The 18039-nt window shown below is 35.8% G+C and overlaps 3 protein-coding genes across 4 annotated transcripts; 1 reads left to right on the forward strand and 2 right to left on the reverse strand.

Annotated features, from left to right (window-relative positions):
• The first annotated feature begins 176 nt into the window (after positions 1 to 176).
• LOC145620508 (signal recognition particle subunit SRP54 2) lies at positions 177 to 5821 on the forward strand. The gene is made up of 9 exons (XM_081675192.1): positions 177 to 592; positions 1452 to 1551; positions 1694 to 1847; positions 2154 to 2304; positions 2432 to 2580; positions 3030 to 3130; positions 3240 to 3397; positions 3944 to 4058; positions 5111 to 5821. The coding sequence occupies exons 1-9, from the start codon at positions 362 to 364 to the stop codon at positions 5458 to 5460; spliced, it is 1509 nt and encodes a 502-aa protein (XP_081531318.1). The 5' UTR covers positions 177 to 361; the 3' UTR covers positions 5461 to 5821.
• A 342-nt stretch (positions 5822 to 6163) lies between these two features.
• LOC145621049 (PX domain-containing protein EREX-like) lies at positions 6164 to 14861 on the reverse strand. 2 transcript variants are annotated; one of them, XM_081675783.1, is made up of 10 exons: positions 14478 to 14861; positions 13300 to 13407; positions 12579 to 12683; positions 12302 to 12388; positions 9968 to 10076; positions 9124 to 9794; positions 8264 to 8428; positions 7934 to 8176; positions 7299 to 7514; positions 6164 to 6581 (listed from the first exon to the last, which is right to left on the reverse strand). In XM_081675783.1, the coding sequence occupies exons 1-10, from the start codon at positions 14661 to 14663 to the stop codon at positions 6363 to 6365; spliced, it is 2109 nt and encodes a 702-aa protein (XP_081531909.1). In that variant the 5' UTR covers positions 14664 to 14861; the 3' UTR covers positions 6164 to 6362. The 2 variants fall into 2 exon arrangements, with proteins under 2 accessions (XP_081531909.1, XP_081531910.1); XM_081675784.1 differs by having other exon boundaries at positions 12579 to 12677; positions 13297 to 13407; positions 14478 to 14860.
• A 1378-nt stretch (positions 14862 to 16239) lies between these two features.
• LOC145621299 (putative F-box/FBD/LRR-repeat protein At5g22670) lies at positions 16240 to 17505 on the reverse strand. Its single transcript, XM_081676041.1, has 2 exons — positions 16584 to 17505; positions 16240 to 16488 (listed from the first exon to the last, which is right to left on the reverse strand). Exons 1-2 carry the CDS (start codon positions 17451 to 17453, stop codon positions 16324 to 16326), a joined length of 1035 nt encoding a protein of 344 aa, XP_081532167.1. The 5' UTR covers positions 17454 to 17505; the 3' UTR covers positions 16240 to 16323.
• Between the last annotated feature and the right edge of the window lie 534 nt (positions 17506 to 18039).

Genomic DNA, 18039 nt, shown 5'->3' on the forward strand with positions numbered 1-18039 from the left:
AAAAAATTCTTATGACAAACTTGTAGATAAATGGTTAAAAATTACATTTTTCGACTGTTCGTGATAGAACTACTACTTTATGGTAAATGCTTTTTCAATTATCAAAATGATAGACTTGTATTTTTATCATTTTTTTTTTCCATTTTTCCCTAATAAAACCCAATCCCTATAATTATAAATTATAATCCCACTTCCCTTTTCTCTCTCTTCAATCCTACGAACACTCCCCTCGCAAATTCAGACAATCATCTTTCCATCAAACTTCACGATTTCTAGGGTTCTTTCGTTCGATTCAATCACGCCCAATTTCAATTTCAATTTCAATTTCAATTTCTAGGGTTTCTAATCAAATTCTGCAAACATGGTGTTAGCACAATTAGGGGGGAGCATATCCCGTGCTCTCCAGCAGATGAGCAATGCGACAATCATCGATGAGAAAGTTCTTAATGAATGTCTCAATGAAATTACTCGTGCTCTTTTGCAATCCGATGTTCAATTCAAGCTTGTTAGAGATATGACCACTAATATTAAGAAGATTGTTAATCTTGATGATCTTGCTGCTGGTCATAATAAGCGTAAAATTATTCAACAGGTATTTTTTTATCGTGTTTACAAATTTTCGATTTTGATTGTATAATTGCTGTTTTGAGGACTTTTACTGAGTTTGACATACTAGTGTGAATTAGAATTGTTCGGATTTTACTAGGTTTGCATGAATTGAATTAGGTTTTTTTTGGAAATTGGCTTCTGTAATGTGTGGAATTTGTGTTGTAATATTGAAAAAGGAATTGTTATAATTCGGCAGATTGTTTGATCTTTAATGTTGATAACTTGGTATTAGATAGAAAATGAAGTTGTTGTATTGACATGATTAAACTTGATATAGTTACTCGCTGACTTGCGAATTTAAATCTATTTATGTGTATTTAGAGGTTTTCGGTAACTAGAGAGGTAGGAGCAAAATATTTTAAGATAGGGAAACACTTTGAAACCGGTGAGAGATAGGGGGTTGAAGTTGTTGGAGTGAGAGATGAAATAAATCAAGTGAGTTGCAAGTTACGGAGTAGGTTTCTTGTGAACTCGCAATTTGTGAAGCAATGTGAATGGATTTGAAGGTTAGCTGTAGTAGTGAGAGATGATATCAAATGATTTTTAAATGGGGTTACACTTTAAAATGATAGAAAGCTAGAGGGTTGGAGATTGTATTGGACTAGTTGTTTCAGCACAATATGCATGGTTGTGTATGAGGTGAAATGTTTTTAAAAAAAAAACGAATGATGAGCTAAAGGAATTTGTCATGTTATGAGGTTAATATGCTTAGACCTTAGAAATAGTGTGACCTGTCAGCTTGCTTAGATAATGCAATGTTTTGCAGGTGTTCTTTTGTACTTTTATCTTGTTGTAAAGTGAAATTATTTGGTGTTGTGCTAATTAGATAATCTGCAATTTAGGCTGTTTTTAATGAGCTCTGCAAAATTTTGGATCCTGGGAAGCCTGCTTACGCTCCGAAGAAAGGAAAACCTAGTGTCATCATGTTTGTTGGTCTACAAGGTAAGTTGAGTGTTGAGGTTTAATGCGCTCTACACTTCGTTGTTGGAGTACTGTTTTTTTACTCTTCTTTCTAAAAGGATGTTTTTACACAAAGTTGTCCCTGCTTTTCATGTATAATATTGCTGCATGCTCTAATATTCAGGATCGGGGAAGACAACCACCTGTACAAAATATGCATATTATCATCAAAAAAAGGGTTGGAAACCAGCTCTGGTTTGTGCTGATACTTTTAGAGCTGGTGCTTTTGATCAGTTGAAGCAAAATGCTACCAAAGCTAAGATTCCCTTCTATGGAAGGTATTCTATCTTTTGCCTGTGAAATTCTCTGTGTACTTCGGATTTAGAATTCAATTTTGTAGTTTCTTTATAAATGTATTTGGAGTATTTTAAATACCCCTATTTAGATGGTTCTGAAGTGTACTTGGGGCATAGTCACTGTTAAGAGTAGCTTTTTAGATACCTTGGACTGGTTATTATGATGGCGAACTGGTTGAAATGGAGATTTATTTCTGGAGAAGAAGCGAGTTGATAGTTAGATACTTAGATATATCTGTGTAGAGTATTGATTATATTTATGTTTATAATTGCCTACTATTCAAACAGTTATATGGAGTCAGATCCAGTGAAGATTGCTGTTGAAGGTGTAGAAAGATTTAAAAAGGAATCCTGTGATCTCATTATTGTTGATACAAGTGGACGCCACAAACAAGAGGCTTCTCTTTTTGAAGAGATGCGTCAAGTTGCTGAAGCAACAGTAATATATTTAACACTATATCTTCTTCTGTTATATCTTCTTCTGTTGTGTTAATAACTTTCTATCTATTCTTCTTTTGAGTAGAGGACATACAGTTAATGAGCCTTTTCAATTTCTTTCCTTGCAGAAACCAGATCTTGTCATATTTGTTATGGATAGTAGTATTGGTCAAGCTGCATTTGATCAAGCTCAAGCTTTCAAGCAAAGTGTTGCTGTTGGTGCCGTGATTATTACTAAAATGGATGGTCATGCAAAGGGAGGTGGTGCTCTTAGTGCGTAAGTACTATGATGCTTACAAATTGATTAATGATTTTTCCTAGTAACTATTCTCCCCCCTCTCAATACACACGCACGCTCGTTCACACACAATTAAGTCAAATAGAGAAGATTTAAATTTTATAGGAAGATTGATAATCAAGAGAAGCTTATTTATACCAGTGGCTTACTTAAATTGTTGGCGGAGATACAAGAATTGGTCTGCGATGAAAGTTTTGTCTTCTATGAAAGACTTGCTCACTGCCATTGACAGAGGGAAAAGAATGATAAAGGATCTAAGAAGTGTGGGCTTTAAAACTATTTTATGAATAACTTTTCGTAATATATCTATGCGCTGTAAATAATCTCTTTGTTTGAAACTAGTGTTTCTCTAAGTGCATTAGACTTCCTTTCTGTTTTTTGAAGTTCTTATGTGTAACTCCCAAGTGCTTTGTAAAAATACTGTGCAGTGTGGCTGCAACCAAGAGCCCTGTGATATTTATTGGAACTGGAGAGCACATGGATGAGTTCGAGGTATTTGATGTCAAGCCATTTGTTAGCCGACTTTTGGGTATATACCTGTTCTCTTATTTGGCACTCTTTTTTTTTTTTTTCATTATTCTGCCTGATGGGCTGTACATCTCTGATATTCTGAATTGTTGTACTGTTTCTTTCTTTAGGTATGGGTGATTGGTCAGGGTTCATGGATAAGATTCATGAAGTGGTTCCCATGGATCAGCAGCCTGAACTTTTGCAGAAGCTATCTGAGGGGAATTTTACCCTCAGAATCATGTACGAGCAGTTCCAGAATATCATGAAGATGGGACCTATTAGTCAGGTATGCTATAGCTGTGTCACTTTCATCAGAAAATCCAGATTTTGCTTCATTGCCCCTGTAATTTGAAAATGTTGATAAATCTTGGAAATTTACGAGTACATTAAGTTATTGCTGCTTTCTCTTAATCAATACTATCGTTTTCTTTCCTTTAAGCCTTTATCTCACACACTTTTTACCTCATATAACATGTCTTGCTATTGTCTAAACATCCCATATTCTCTGACTTCTTGCCTTTTGCAACTTAGTTGCTACATATTCAAGTTCTGCAATGTTCTGGTCCGCTGTGGCATGCCAGATACCTAACCATTCGGACTTTCTACTCTTAAAAGCAACAGCACATTAGACCCCTATCAATGCCATGTATCTGGCTAACTTCCTCTTTCTTTCGTTCCCTCTACTCATGATCAATTATTTAATTGTCCACCAGGACAGGTGCTGTTTAGTTAATTCTTGCCAGGGAAGATGGTTACTCTGAAATTCAGGGTTCTCTCATTGCTTTTTATTTGCCAGGGAACGTTTGTGTTACTAATACTATTTTCACCCTAGGTTTTCTCAATGCTTCCTGGATTCAGTGCTGAGTTGATGCCCCAAGGTCAAGAAAAGGAGAGCCAGGCAAAGATCAAGCGTTATATGACCATGATGGATTCAATGACAGATGATGGTAATTTTTGGTTCCTTATATGTATTCTGTTTGGGAGAACAAGTGACAATGCATTTTAAGTATTTACTTTTTGGCTTAAATGAGCAAGATTTATTATTATTATTTTTTATTTTTTTTTTTATATATTTTTTTGCAACAAGAGCCATAAAAGGGCAATAACATGTTTTAACTGATATGGTTGGAGCATTTCTTTAATAAGATCATGAATTCATGATTGAAAAACAAAGACATTTATTTTACTGAACCTTATGCTTGCTATGGTTGTGTGCCACTGTGCAGCAGTACCAAATCATTGTAAACAAGTTTTGAAAAAACCCATTGAGAATAAGGCGTATTGGTGGATTTTGAAGTATGCATCCTTAATTGGTGCATTAACATTTATTATAAAGTGAAAACTAGGCTATGTTGGTAAATCTATATTAACAGGAGGAATGTATGCCATTCAATCATGTTGCACTAATCTATATTAACAGGAGGAATGTATGCCATTCAATCATGTTGCACAGCAGCACAGGTTTCAAGAACATCCCTGGTTAAACTATGTGAAAGCTAGAGTGGTGTATATTCTATGTACACTTATTGTCATTATGCTGTTTTAGTGTGCCTAACATAAATATAGTAGAGTGGTGTATATTCTATGTACACTTATAGTCATTATGTTGTTTTAGTGTGCCTAATATAATTACGGGGAGGATGAATTCTGGTGTTGTCAAAAGACCCATGTACCATGCTCCTTTTAAGTTTTGTTTATTGTTTGGGTAATGTCTGCCCTATACATAACTGGCCAGCCTTTTTTTTTTGGGGGGGGGGGGGGGGGGGGAGGAAGCATTGTTTTATCATTATCATTAATTTCACGTATTGGCTATGTCTGCTATATTCTTTCTCTGTTGAACCAAATTTAAAGCTATTAATTGTTTCTGAAGCTGGGATTTTTGTAAAAATATGTCATAATAATATGAAAGTAATTGATATGTCATTGTACTATGTCACTTTTTTCCTCTGGGTAGTCCTTAAACATTGATTATGTTTTTGATTTGACCATATTGCTGCAGAGTTGGATAGTTCAAACCCAAAACTTATGACTGACTCGCGAATAATGCGGATTGCTCGTGGAGCTGGCCGCCATGTTAGAGAAGTTATGGATATGTTGGAGGAGTACAAACGCCTTGCAAAGATCTGGAGCAAGATGAAGGGGCTTAAGATTCCAAAGAAGGGAGAAATGAGTGCCTTGTCACGTAACATGAATGCACAACATATGAGCAAGGTTCTTCCTCCACAGATGTTGAAGCAGATAGGGGGTATGGGTGGTTTGCAGACCTTGATGAAACAAATGGGTAATATGGGTAATATGGGTTCTGCCAAAGACATGATGAGTATGTTTGGTGGGGGAGGAGATAAGTAAAAATTGTTGTGTGGCTCATGTTGCCGTTAACTCTAAATTATATTCTGCTGGCATGAAATGTTTTGCTATATGGCCTATATCCCAGCCTACTAAAGTTCAGCACACCTTTCCAGCCATCTCTTGCCAGAATTGCAATTGCATATCATGGCAGAATTTGAGGAAGATGCCTGCTGTTTGATCTCGAAAAAGTACAGTGATAGGTTTCTTTTTAATTTTTTTTCTTGACTGTGAACTCAGTTATTTTAGCTAAGTCAAGCTGTTACATACTTTAAAATTCTTAGTAGTTCATATCTCTGTAATTTCTCCAGGCTTATACCCACTTTATGAATTTGAATGGTAATCTCCGCTCACATTTAAATCAGTTTGTCATTTCAACTGTCAAAGGTGATACTGTGCTTTTTATTCAAGGACAGCAGAGGAACAGGTTCTTTTGTTTGAATATTTACGTATTACATTCAGCTTGAATTCTTATATGCCTCTGAAAAGTCATTTTGTAACGAGTATCGAGTATGAAAGATTGTTGCAAAATTTGTGAAGAAATAGATTTCCAACACAAAGGTGCTCCAAAACAAGAGAATAGACACTAGCCATACCGCCCATATTAGTCGGATTTATTTGTTTAATGACTAGACAATCTATGAAGACCACTTCTTTCAAAGAAGAAAAAAAAAAAATCTATGAAGTTCACTGGAAAGTATGGCCATTGAAGATGAAGTGAGCACCAGATATCCTCTCAAAAATATTACAATATAAGAGAATGAAGATTGAGCCAGTTTACCAAAGAAAAGCTCAATCTTTTATATCAAGGGCACAAGCTCAATCTTTTATTCCAAACATAAGATCATTCAGTTAATAAAGTCTTACATGTAATTTATATGTACAATAATTGTCTTGTCTAACTTTCACAAGAACTTTCCCAAGATCGTTTGTTTTGAGGGTACCTCTTTACCTTCATCTGACAAGTCAAGTGTCTTAAGAGCACAGCGTATTAGAGAATTTATTTGTTTCCTTCTTGTAGCATTATCAACGAAGAGCTCTGTAACCATTTTTCGTAGCTCATCTACTGTTGTACTATTTGATCTGTCGGCTGAATATTCAACATCTTGTGCAAGCAGCTGTGCCTGTCACATTTATGATTCATATTGAGATGAAGGCACTAAATACAACAGCGCAAGGCTTAGAAGGTAGAGACAGTAGAAGGTAAAGGGAAAAGTATAGAGTTACAGATTTGCAGTAGAGAATCCAGATATTAGCTCACTGGCACATAACACGAGGATATACAACCATACAAAATATGGAGTAGCACGTACTGCATTAGTTAATGTTATACTATCATGAAACAAATTCCACTTCTGAAAAATTTGATTGTTTTTGCAAACAGGGTCTTTTCATTTTACTAGTTAAGTTGTTATATACACCCGGGTTTACGGAGCACGGTGCACCCAAGGTATCTTTTGCTTAATTTGATGATTATATTAAAGGATGGTTTGAATCATCAAATGAGCAAAAAATAACCTTGGTGCATCTTGCACCCGGGTGTAAATATAAATTTTCATCTGTTTTGAAGTGCAGGGGCTTCCAATCCACTAATAAATTATAATCTTTCACTTGGAAAAAACTCAGCACACGCATTTTGGGACTTTAAATTATATCACAACCACCACAGGTTCTTCCAATAGCGATTAAAGCAACCATTTATCCTATGCTCTAAGCTAAACAAATCCATGCATGCTTATGATTCTTTGCAGATTAGCAATGGTTCCTAGGGAAGTTGGTGTTAACGATCACCTTAATTAAGATAACACAGAAAATGAAGTAAACATGAAAAGGCATTGTACCTCAGCTAGAAGAAGACCAATTCGATTATCAGACGTGGTAAGAAGATCAATAGCATCTGATGGTGAAGTATCCAGCACTAATTTGTCTTCCTCTTCAACCAGGAAGTTTACACTAGATTCTTCAAGCCGTTTTTGAAGAATTGAACTTTCATGCAGCAACTTCTCATTAACAGAACTAGCATATACACTTTTTTGCTTCTCGTTTTGGAGATCTCTCTGATATCAGATAATACTAGAATAAGTTAGAACACTGAGCACACCCAAAAATTAATACATAAAAGTCTATCAGAAAAGAAATAGTTTGCACAACTGGCTAGCACATTTTAGTTGAAAGGATCCTGATGGAGAACTAAGAGTCCATGGTTGAATTTCACTTATTAATGTCTTTTAACCCGTCTAGAAAAGAAAATAGATGAAACATTTGACTATAATGAAAGCCAAAGAAGTTAAAATAGTTTGGCATGAAAGCATAATTAAACCATTCAAATAGATGATAGCGGAATGCCCAAATGAAGAATACATGATTAATGGAGATATGATTCATAAAAATGTAACCAACTTGGAGCAATCATCTAAACACCAATCAATCAATCATTTAAAATAAAAGGAATACTAGGCTTGGAATGAAAAATTACCTCCAATTCTAGCTTTTCTTTTGTTAAGTTGCTCAGCTCCTGCTTCAAATCTGATTGTGAACTTCGAAGGGACTTAACCTCTTTAACAAGAACTTTCAAATCTGTTTTTGATTTTGTTTCAGACTCATCATGATGTTTCTGTGAGCTTTCAAGTTGATCCCTAGACACGTCTAATTTCTGTTTCAGCAATTCATTCTCCTGGATAATAGCTGAATTTTCTGAGGCCAAACACATCTTTTCATCCTGAAACATAACATCATGATGTCATTATAATAACCATAAACCATTCTAGGATGCATAAAGAATTGCTTACAATAGGTGTACAAAAACCTGTTCAGCTTTCAATTTCATTTCCATTTCTAGACATTTCTTCCGAAGTTCCTCCATATCCCATTGCATTTGAGTATACCTCTCCTTTTCAGCTGAAAAAGCTTGTTGAAGATTGTCTTTCGTTGTCTCTTTAGTAGTTTCTAGATCCACTTCCAAATCTGTGAGCTGGGAAGAGCATATAAAGTTACAATTTCATATGCCAATGATTAAAAACAGTACTTGGCATAATGCATGGAAGGTTCATGGGATGGGACAGGTCATTAAACTAAAAAAGGGGAGTTTTCATTGGCAGCCCTATGATTTTGTGCTTTTAACATTGAGTGCAATTTTGGTACAATTTCCAGAAATTGATTTATAATTCTTCGACTGCATTGATAGAACCTTGTCTTCTACAGATAACTGCGATGAATAGCATACAAGCTTCAAGATCACATAAGACTTTTCTAAACGTCTTGGTTACAACATGAGATAAATAAACAACGAGACTTTATTATGAAGAACAAACATCATAATTTTGTGGCTCCATCGTATCAAGTAGAAACAATGTTGAAAATGACTATCCTGCCAATTCAAGCTAGGACTACTCATATACATACAACAAGACAATCAATAAATCTACAATAAACCACTTAGCACTCAGGCCAAAGCTAAAAGGAAGGCAAAGAGTAGGATGTGGAAACCAGCAAATTCTAGAGTACAAACAGATCTAGGAGGGTAATATTACAATATGATGGGGGCAACTACCACCACCATCAAAAGTATCAAGAACAAGAGCAAGAACCACCATTTGGTGCTGTATGCAGCATACTTAAACAAATACAGACAGGATAAACAAGATTAATCTGGATACAGAAAGGTACCTTTGTTGTAAGGTATTGTCTCACTGCAAGCTCTTGATTCAGCCTAGCAACTAGGTCCTCCATATCTGCTTTAGCAGTAGCCAGCCGTCTTTGCATGGTAACGAGAATCCTACTGAATTTATGGCGTTGATCTGATGGAAGAGCCACCAATAAATTGCTAGGAGATTGTAGATCATCATCTATTGGACCATCAGCTTCCACAGGGGAGTTGGGTCCACCTTCATCGTGAAATGTTGATGTTCCCCAGTCACTAGCTTTTAAAGAGCTTAGATCACTTCCAGTACTATCGGTTGACATACAACTTGTCAAATGGCCCATCACCTTGTCCTCTCCTTCAGATAGAATCTCCTTTCCATCCTCATCACAAGATGCATTTCCAAAGGTATCTTCATTAGATTTATCCTTCTTCCTATCACTATTAGCCCTGTTATATTTGACGCTAGCACCAGCAGTTTCTGCTCCACCAGTTAAATCAATATCTGATGCAGACTTTTCCTCATTAACCCCAGCATGACCTCCATGCCCAGGTGTTTCAATGTCCGATTTATTATAACTAGTGCTATCACCGTAGTCTGATGCGACTGATGAAACACTGCCAGTCATGGAGACCTTAGAATTTGGCTGATACTCGGCGACTGATGAGACTCCATCACCAGATGAATCATTGAATGCTGATATAATTTGAATAAAATATAAATCAAATCACTTCATTCAACTTAAACTGTTGTCAGATGGAGACATTGCTAAGGTCGTTCCAACTCCCGAGCTTTCAAAAAAGCTGATTAATAAAAGAATACAAGACAAAAACAACCAAAGATATTAAGCTTATCAGGAAAATACTTACATGACCTGGCAGCAGCTTCCAACTCCAGAAATATTGCCACAGGTGCACTCCTTGACACATCAATATTTGATAATAGCTTATCCATCCAACCTTCCAAAGAACTTCTTCTCTGTGTGACAGAGACAGTTGCAAATTACTAGCACATCAATTTATAATGTTTCCATGTAAGTTTTTAGAAATTATTACAAAGTTTGAATCCGACAAGATATAAGTGCATATCATTGAGAAGATCATAGTGGTCTAGGCATGAAGATGTAACCACTTTAACAGAACTTGACAAAATAAGGTAAGCCTATAGAAGCTACTCTTCTGGAGCACAAGATCAAATACCTAATAGTTCATTCAACTGTTAGACAGGATTAATTGGATTTGGGATTACATTGACTTTATCCATACGAAAGCCCTGGTGTTACTAAAGTATGTTAAGAGTCTTAAGACATTGCAACTTAAATAATACACGATGCACCAAGTTGGTACTACCCAGCCATCTTTCCCTCTTTTCTGCTTGATACTTAAGATAAGGATGAACGGGCTCAAGTAAGGGTGTGCTAATGAGAGGAAACAACTTGCAAGCTACTAGAGTATGATTGGGTAAAACCTCAGCACAAGTGAGCTTTGACAATTCAAGCTCAATTCAATAAATAAATGATTCGACTTTAGAAGCTCGTAACTCATTTGACAAAGCTCACCAAATACTCAGCTGCATTACAAATCCTTCTATTGCTGCAACATTTCCCCCCAATAACATCGATTGTACTTGATTATAAACAGCTTGCATACACTGTAGAAAATCCTATTTCAGAACATATTTTTTCACTGGACCAATATTACAATTCTTGGAGCACAAAGAAAGTAACCAGTATATATAATCTGAATATAATATCCACCAGAATAAAAAACTTTTCCTTTTCCCTTTCCATTTCATATCCTTCATTAGTTGAGGACTACCATCCCCCATTCATAGCAACACTGGCAGTATATGCAATCTCTTTTTATCTCTCCCTCTCATCTCTCTTTCTCGAATCTTATGCTTCTCTCTATTTCTCAGTAAATACTTTTTCAAACCCGTTATATGCCAAATGTCTCTCTGAATTTATCTAGGTTGACCACTAGGGACATGCACTATCAATTGCATTAAAAGCTCTTATGAGAAAACTGTCTTATTTCTGTGATATGTGATTTAAATGGGGATTCTCTCTCTCTCTCTCTCTCTCTCTCTCTCTCTCTCTCTAAAGTTTCTAATTTTCAAACATATTCAAGGTTTTACTATAACAAAACCAAAGACTTATAGTCAAAGGGTAGGTTGGCTGCATGAACTAATTAATAATCTCTCTCGACGTCTCGTGCATCCATGACAATCTAATAATGGGTTGAATTCATTAAATGATTATTGGGTCTGAAAGACATAATTACTATGTAAACATGAAATTAAGATCAGATAGGAATGGATTTTAATCAATGGACACTTATTGAAATAGGACTCTTCAAATTTTTGGATAGAAATTCCCCTTAAAAGTGGATATAAAGGCAGCTTCTATCTGACTAAAATCATATTGGACTAGATTTAGGATTGGCAAGGCCCAATCCGACCCATCCAATTCACACAACTAGGCTACAACAGGAAACTGACAAAAAGAACAGACCTAATGAAAGTCATTTTGCAGACTGGAGGTGGCAATTAAAATCTCAAGTCCAAATGGTATAAAGATATGGATCAAAAATTGCCATAGCTACTCGAGCACAAAGATATCTCCTAACCCATAACCTATTCTTAATAAAGAAGCCGAATAACAAACAACTAAATATTAATTTTGTTAAATATTTGAGTCCAAAGGTAGGGTTCACAAAGTGCATATAGAATCAGATCACCATAATATATACTTAGTATGTCTCTTTTCCTCTCCTCTTGTACCTCAGGTAACCCGCGATACAGATAGAGGCATAATAAAGATCGGTCACCATCATTATAAATCAAAATTCAAAACCAGAAGAGAAATAACTTTTCAAAGGCTGGGGATATTTTGGTGGATCATCAAAAACCTAGATGAGAAATTTCACTACTAAAGACAATCAGAACCCACAGCTGCACTTTAGACAGGAAAAAATCCCTTAATCACCACACACACTACTGGAAGAGACACTTAAACATGATAAAGGAAGAGCATAACCAGCTAGTCCGGTTCCCTATAATTAAAAATGCAAAATTGAGAATCTTTCAATTAGATCTTTTAGCAAGTACCATTTGGTAATTGGAGAGCTTAGTGAATAAGTTCATTATAGATAACTAAAAATTCGAAGCTTTTCAGAATTCATCGAAAGGAGCAGTATTCTCACCTCTTCAATCAAACTCCTGCTTTGAGCTCCCATCAGCTTCCTTGGAGGAGGAGCAGGCAGAAATTTCTTGGGAAATAGCTTTTGGAGCTGCAAAAAAATTGGGTTATATTAATAATAACTGCAAGCAGCCAAGCAGTAGCAAATTTGCAAAAGATCTCTAAGATATTCTATGCATGAGCTTTCTAAGAATATTGCACCACCAACAATTACAGGGTACATATAGAAAAAAAGCACCCTGATAAAAAATTTTTAAAAAAATATTTAAAAGAGGACTAACCTCTGAAAACAACTTCATAAAATCACTAAATCTACGCAATATTCCTCGAGTGCTCGTGATTGCTTCTGGTGTCTGTATGCCAACTTGGACCCTGTAATACTGCAGCTTATAGCAGTGAGAATAGAGTACCCAACAGCCAAAAAAAGTAGAAACTATGAATGTAACCCAATTAAAAAGACAGGGGGAGGGCGGAAGGCTGCGTAAGTTGGAAATACTATTCAAAAATAAACTGTGGTGATTTCATTCACTACAATCTCAAACTGAACAATGTAAAGGTCTTTAATTCATCTTCAGCAGGAAAATTACATGTTTCAAAAATATACAAAAGTTAAATCATAAGGAAAGGGGTACACACTGCATACAATTTTACTTCCATCTGTCAGGCCTTCCTATGACTTCCCAGGAAAACAAAAAAAAATTGATCAAAGACATTTATGAGTTAAATAACAAGTGAAACCTCATAGAAAACAAATCCATGATATCTGATGAAATTGTCTGATTGCAATGGTGAATACAATGAATTAGCAAATATGTAACGGAAGATAAAAGAAAGTTTTTATGGTCAACTAATTTATGGATTAAAGCTGTTGTTTTGACTGGGATGGATTTCATGCAATTTCAACATGACACAAACATCCCATACATATGGGCTATTGCCTATCTTTTTTCATAAAAAGTTGAAGTGGCAAATCATGTTAAAAAAATATGTAACTTTTACCACAACTGGACCAGAGCCTCTTGGATCCGACAGAGTTGTCCAAGAAGGAATAGTGATGCAATAACTCCATCCAGTGGGAGGATCATGAGGCCAAACAGTGTGACGTCCATCCTGCAGACAAATCAAATAATTTCAAAAACTCATCTTTACTTGAAATATCAATGCACTAATCTTTCCTTTAATAAATGAATATTTTCTATTAACATCTTTCCTTTAATAAATGAATATTTTCTATTAAACAGAAAAGAATCTCTTCTATAGTTTACTTGCTATCAATTTAGTTGATTAAATAAAATAACAATCCAATTTGTAATACCTTTATAATTTTGAAATTTCTAGTAATTGTTCACTTAACATTCTCATTTTAAAATGACATATAATATCCATATCGAGCACTTGTCTTAACTCTTAACATTCCCATTCCAAAATTTCAAATCAAGATAGTTCTCTGAGCATTCCATATTCCCATGTGTACCTACTCTAGGCACTTCTCATTCCACAAAATTTTCCTTTGATTTGGTTCAGCAGAACTGATAGCTACTTAATAGGTACATAGCATTCCATAATCTTTTGCCTGCTATGAATCACTATCCCCTTCTCTCTTTTAAGCACTTTTAGCACATTGCTAATCCTCTAATTCAACCACTCTCTCCTGTCATCTATAAAACAATCGCTAATGCGAAAAGAGGGCCACTTTAATTCATCAAATCCTTTACCTTGATCAACATCATTCAATCCAATTACATAGTATTCCCACATAACCAATTATAACTGGTTCATCCCCCACATTATGTCACATTCCTTATTCACTTTCCAACTTACAGTATTTATCTAGTAAAATCAAACAATTACCCCCACCCCCCTCTTTCAGGAGTCATGAGATTCATAAGCATCATAATCATTCACAAAAAATCAAATTTCCAACATTAAATTGACTAAAATCATGCAATTATGAAAAAGAAAAAGGTATAAATCACTAAAACCCAGACATCAAATACCCACTTAAATTGTTCTAGCAAGCTTACAAAACCCGAAATTCCCAAACCCAGAAATCAAATACCCACTAAAATTGAATTAGCAAGCTTACAAAACCCAAAATACCAATTAATAATCAATCAAATATCCCAACCCCAGAAATTATAAAAATTAAAATTGGGGAAATTAAAAAGAAAAAAGCATACCCATTTTTGAGGAGGGGAGCTCCAATCCATGCCCAAAGGCAAAGGGGAAGAACCATCATGACGAAAGGTAGACTGTACTTGGACGATTGGTGAAGAATCTTCAAATTCACGAGTTAATCTTTCATATATAAGATGATCAGAAATTCCGAAATCCAACAATGTAAAATCCATCCCATAAGCATTCATAATAGTTGTATAATATATCTCTCGTTCTAACTTTCAATTTTTCAGGGGTGATGATGGGTTATTTACTGCCATTACTGTAGTTAAGGAGAAAAATTTGCAGTTTTTGGAAGTTTGAGAAAGTAGTTTATCACAAGGTGTCAAAGGTGGTTGGTATTGAGAAAGGGGTGTTTGCTACTTTGTAGATTTTGGCATTTGTCTTGTACATTGGGTCTACCTTTCAATCATTTCATTAGCTAAATACTTGTCAAATGGGTTGAGTTGTGTTATAATTTTCCACATCGGATCAGTTTTCGGTTGAGTTTTTTTAAACAAAAAGGCGAATTTATATAGTTACATAAGGTCATGAGGACAGTGCATTGTTCATGAATCACAATTTAATCAATATTAATTCATAGTCAACTCAACAATTTAATTAAGAGTTCAACTTATAAGTTCTTTTGATTTTTAGTCGTGATTGTACCTAATATCTTTTTCCAAAGTATTTGAGCATTGATAGTATGTATATTTTGAAATTTCATACCGACACAAATGCAATACGATATCACATTAGTATGCATTTATCCATTTTTTTTTTGTCACAGATTTTTCCATCTCCTAGTTGTTGCACGGCATGCAACAATGTCCCAAGTGGAGCATCCAACTGATTAATTTTTCTAATAGTGAAGTTTATTATATTCGAGGTATCCGTTTTTTTATTCTTCTAATTCATTGGTCAAACCTAAAACATTTATATATGTTACTAACTGAAAATGCAATTGAAAAAATCTTTAAAGAACGGAAAGAGTATCAAGACTAGCAAAAGCTATCGATCATATACTTAGTAGTCAATTTGCTCCATGAACATTATTTATCCGCTATACTAGCTTTTTTTAGTCGTTTCATCACCCAAATACTAGCAAGTACTCCATATAACAAAACCCAAAAAACCACAAGCAAGCACAAAAAAATGGAGCAAAGCATAGCCAGCCCTTCTAGGAAGATCCCTAAGCTAACATCAAACTTACCTGTAATAGACACATACCAAACCAAACCTATTACATGTGTTTTTTCACTAATAATCTACAGAATGCAACCTTGTTAGACTCCATCTTAGCTTGTAGATATTTTCATTGAGCACAAACAGTTCAAGGGAAGTTTTTAAAGCAACTGAAATTCGCTTCAGGGATTTCTTTGGAAGCACAAAGACCACCTTTCACCAATAGCATAATGAATAGATAGATGTTAACATGGACTAGGGTGATCATATTACTTGAATCGAGCAAGTGACCGAGGCTTTTGGTAAATTCTTCAATGTGTTCTCGAATGACATCTGATTTTGATATGGAATTGCATTTCTATCCCGGGCTAAGCATATGACTAGTTCCTCCAAAACTAATGCATGTCTCAGGAAAAACTGGCTTATTACCACTTCGCGTTCTATTCCAAAATATTCCTTAATCACTATTCTTCTAAGATGATATCTACAACATACAGGAATTTCATGATCTGTTCTAAAAAAATTCTCGTTCCAACTCCAGTTCTTTTTTTGTGATATCATCACCAATAGTCCCCTCATACTGATTTAAGACTAGTCCCTATAAAATAAATAGCAATTATAATTAAAAAATTTGTAAAAGAGTTTTATGTAATTGATATCATGTTCGTAAGATAAATACTAAAATCACACACTAACCTCTTGAAAAACAAGTGTTTCTAAGACAGGTGAACTGTTGAGAAAGTGCAACAACAGTTTATTCCAGCAGTATGTTTCAGTTTCACCCAGCTCTAGATGTTTAAGATTATGAAACACGGGCAGTTGATCATCCTTTAAGACCTTTTCAGCACCCTGGCCGAATAGTTAACCATAGGTTAGCCAACTGGTAAATTCGATTCAAAGAGTACAGAAAAAATGGCATCAGACAAAATTAGAGATAGACATACCGGCACTAAGAAGCCCTGCAACGATAAATGTTGAACATAAGACAATGGTCTAATGAGGTTAATTATTTTCTGAAAAGAAACTTCAAACACATTTGAATCTAATGTCTCAATTACACACAGATCTGCTTTAATAAGACGATGCATTGTTGGTATCGAGTAACATTTTGCTAAATGATCACGGTAATCAAGGTACTCAAGGTTGGGAGTATTGATTAGCACCAATTCATTGTAGTCATCTTCAAAATCATCCCATATACGCACATTTAAACACATTCTAAGAAGGGAAGTCGGCATAATAGTAGTGATTTTGACACGGTTTGAAATGGCTTTGATTGTAAGGTCTTCGAGTACAGGGCAACTTGAAACTAGCCTCGACAGAAAGCCATCTTCATCTATGACAAACGCAGACAAGAGGAGCAATTTCAAGTTTGGAAGACGATACGATGGCATGGTATAAACATGATCAAGGCCAATATTGACCTCAAGCTTCAACACCTCCAATGTTTCACATGTGAAAATAGTTGGGGGCAGCTGCGTGACACCCTGATATCTCACCAGAATACAGAGGTCAAGCTCCCTAAGGCCACAAAGGGTCAATGGATAAGAGATCCACGCATTAAGTCGCGGAGAATTCAAGTCAGGGACGCAACCATGCTTACACGCACCAAAATAGCAACCATTATTATAAAACACTCTAGCAAAGTCCCTGCTGCTAACTTGAAGTCTGAACTTGGTGAGATACCGCGATTGGTGTGCTTGGAGTACATTATCAACCAATGATGCACGGGTACGGCTCTGGGCTGCCGTCTCCCGTACCCGAAACGTCTCGGAGACGGGTACGCGACGGGGACGGCTAGGATACGTCCCCATACAGCAAAAGTGGTACGGCACGTCATTTTGGGGACGGCTAGGGTCTTGATCGGATACGTTTCGGGTACAAGAAATCCAAAATTCCGCCGTACCCAAGAAGCCCAACCCAATTTTTTTTTTAAAAAAAACCCCAAATCAGAACAAAACTTATCTCATACTCGATTTCCCCCAATTCTCACAAACCCTAAAACTTCGAAGTCCTTCATCTTCTCCTTCCCTGTGCGATTTGATTGACGGCGGCGACCCGGAGACTCACATGGAGGCTGCAACAACCGACGCCTGGTTCAAAGCGGCGCCGGAGACCCACCTTCTTCTTCGCTGGAGACCCACCTGCGAGGCATCCTGCTTTTCTGAGTTCTTTCTTTCTTTCTGACTCTCTTCTTTCTTTCTTTCTGTAAGTCTTTTGTTTTCTTTTTTAATTGTTTTATTTGTTGTTGATAATATAGTGAATTGTAGTGACATTAAATGAGAATGTCAGTAGGTAATTTTTTTTTTTTTACATTGTGCAGTTGAATGGAGTCTCAAAATGTTGGTAGTGGGTATGGTAATATTTTTTTTTTTTTTTATTGGATTTATATTTTGCTGA

The sequence above is a fragment of the Chenopodium album genome, chromosome 27 (assembly GCF_948465745.1).
Source record: "Chenopodium album chromosome 27, dcCheAlbu1.1, whole genome shotgun sequence".
Taxonomy (NCBI): domain Eukaryota; kingdom Viridiplantae; phylum Streptophyta; class Magnoliopsida; order Caryophyllales; family Amaranthaceae; genus Chenopodium; species Chenopodium album.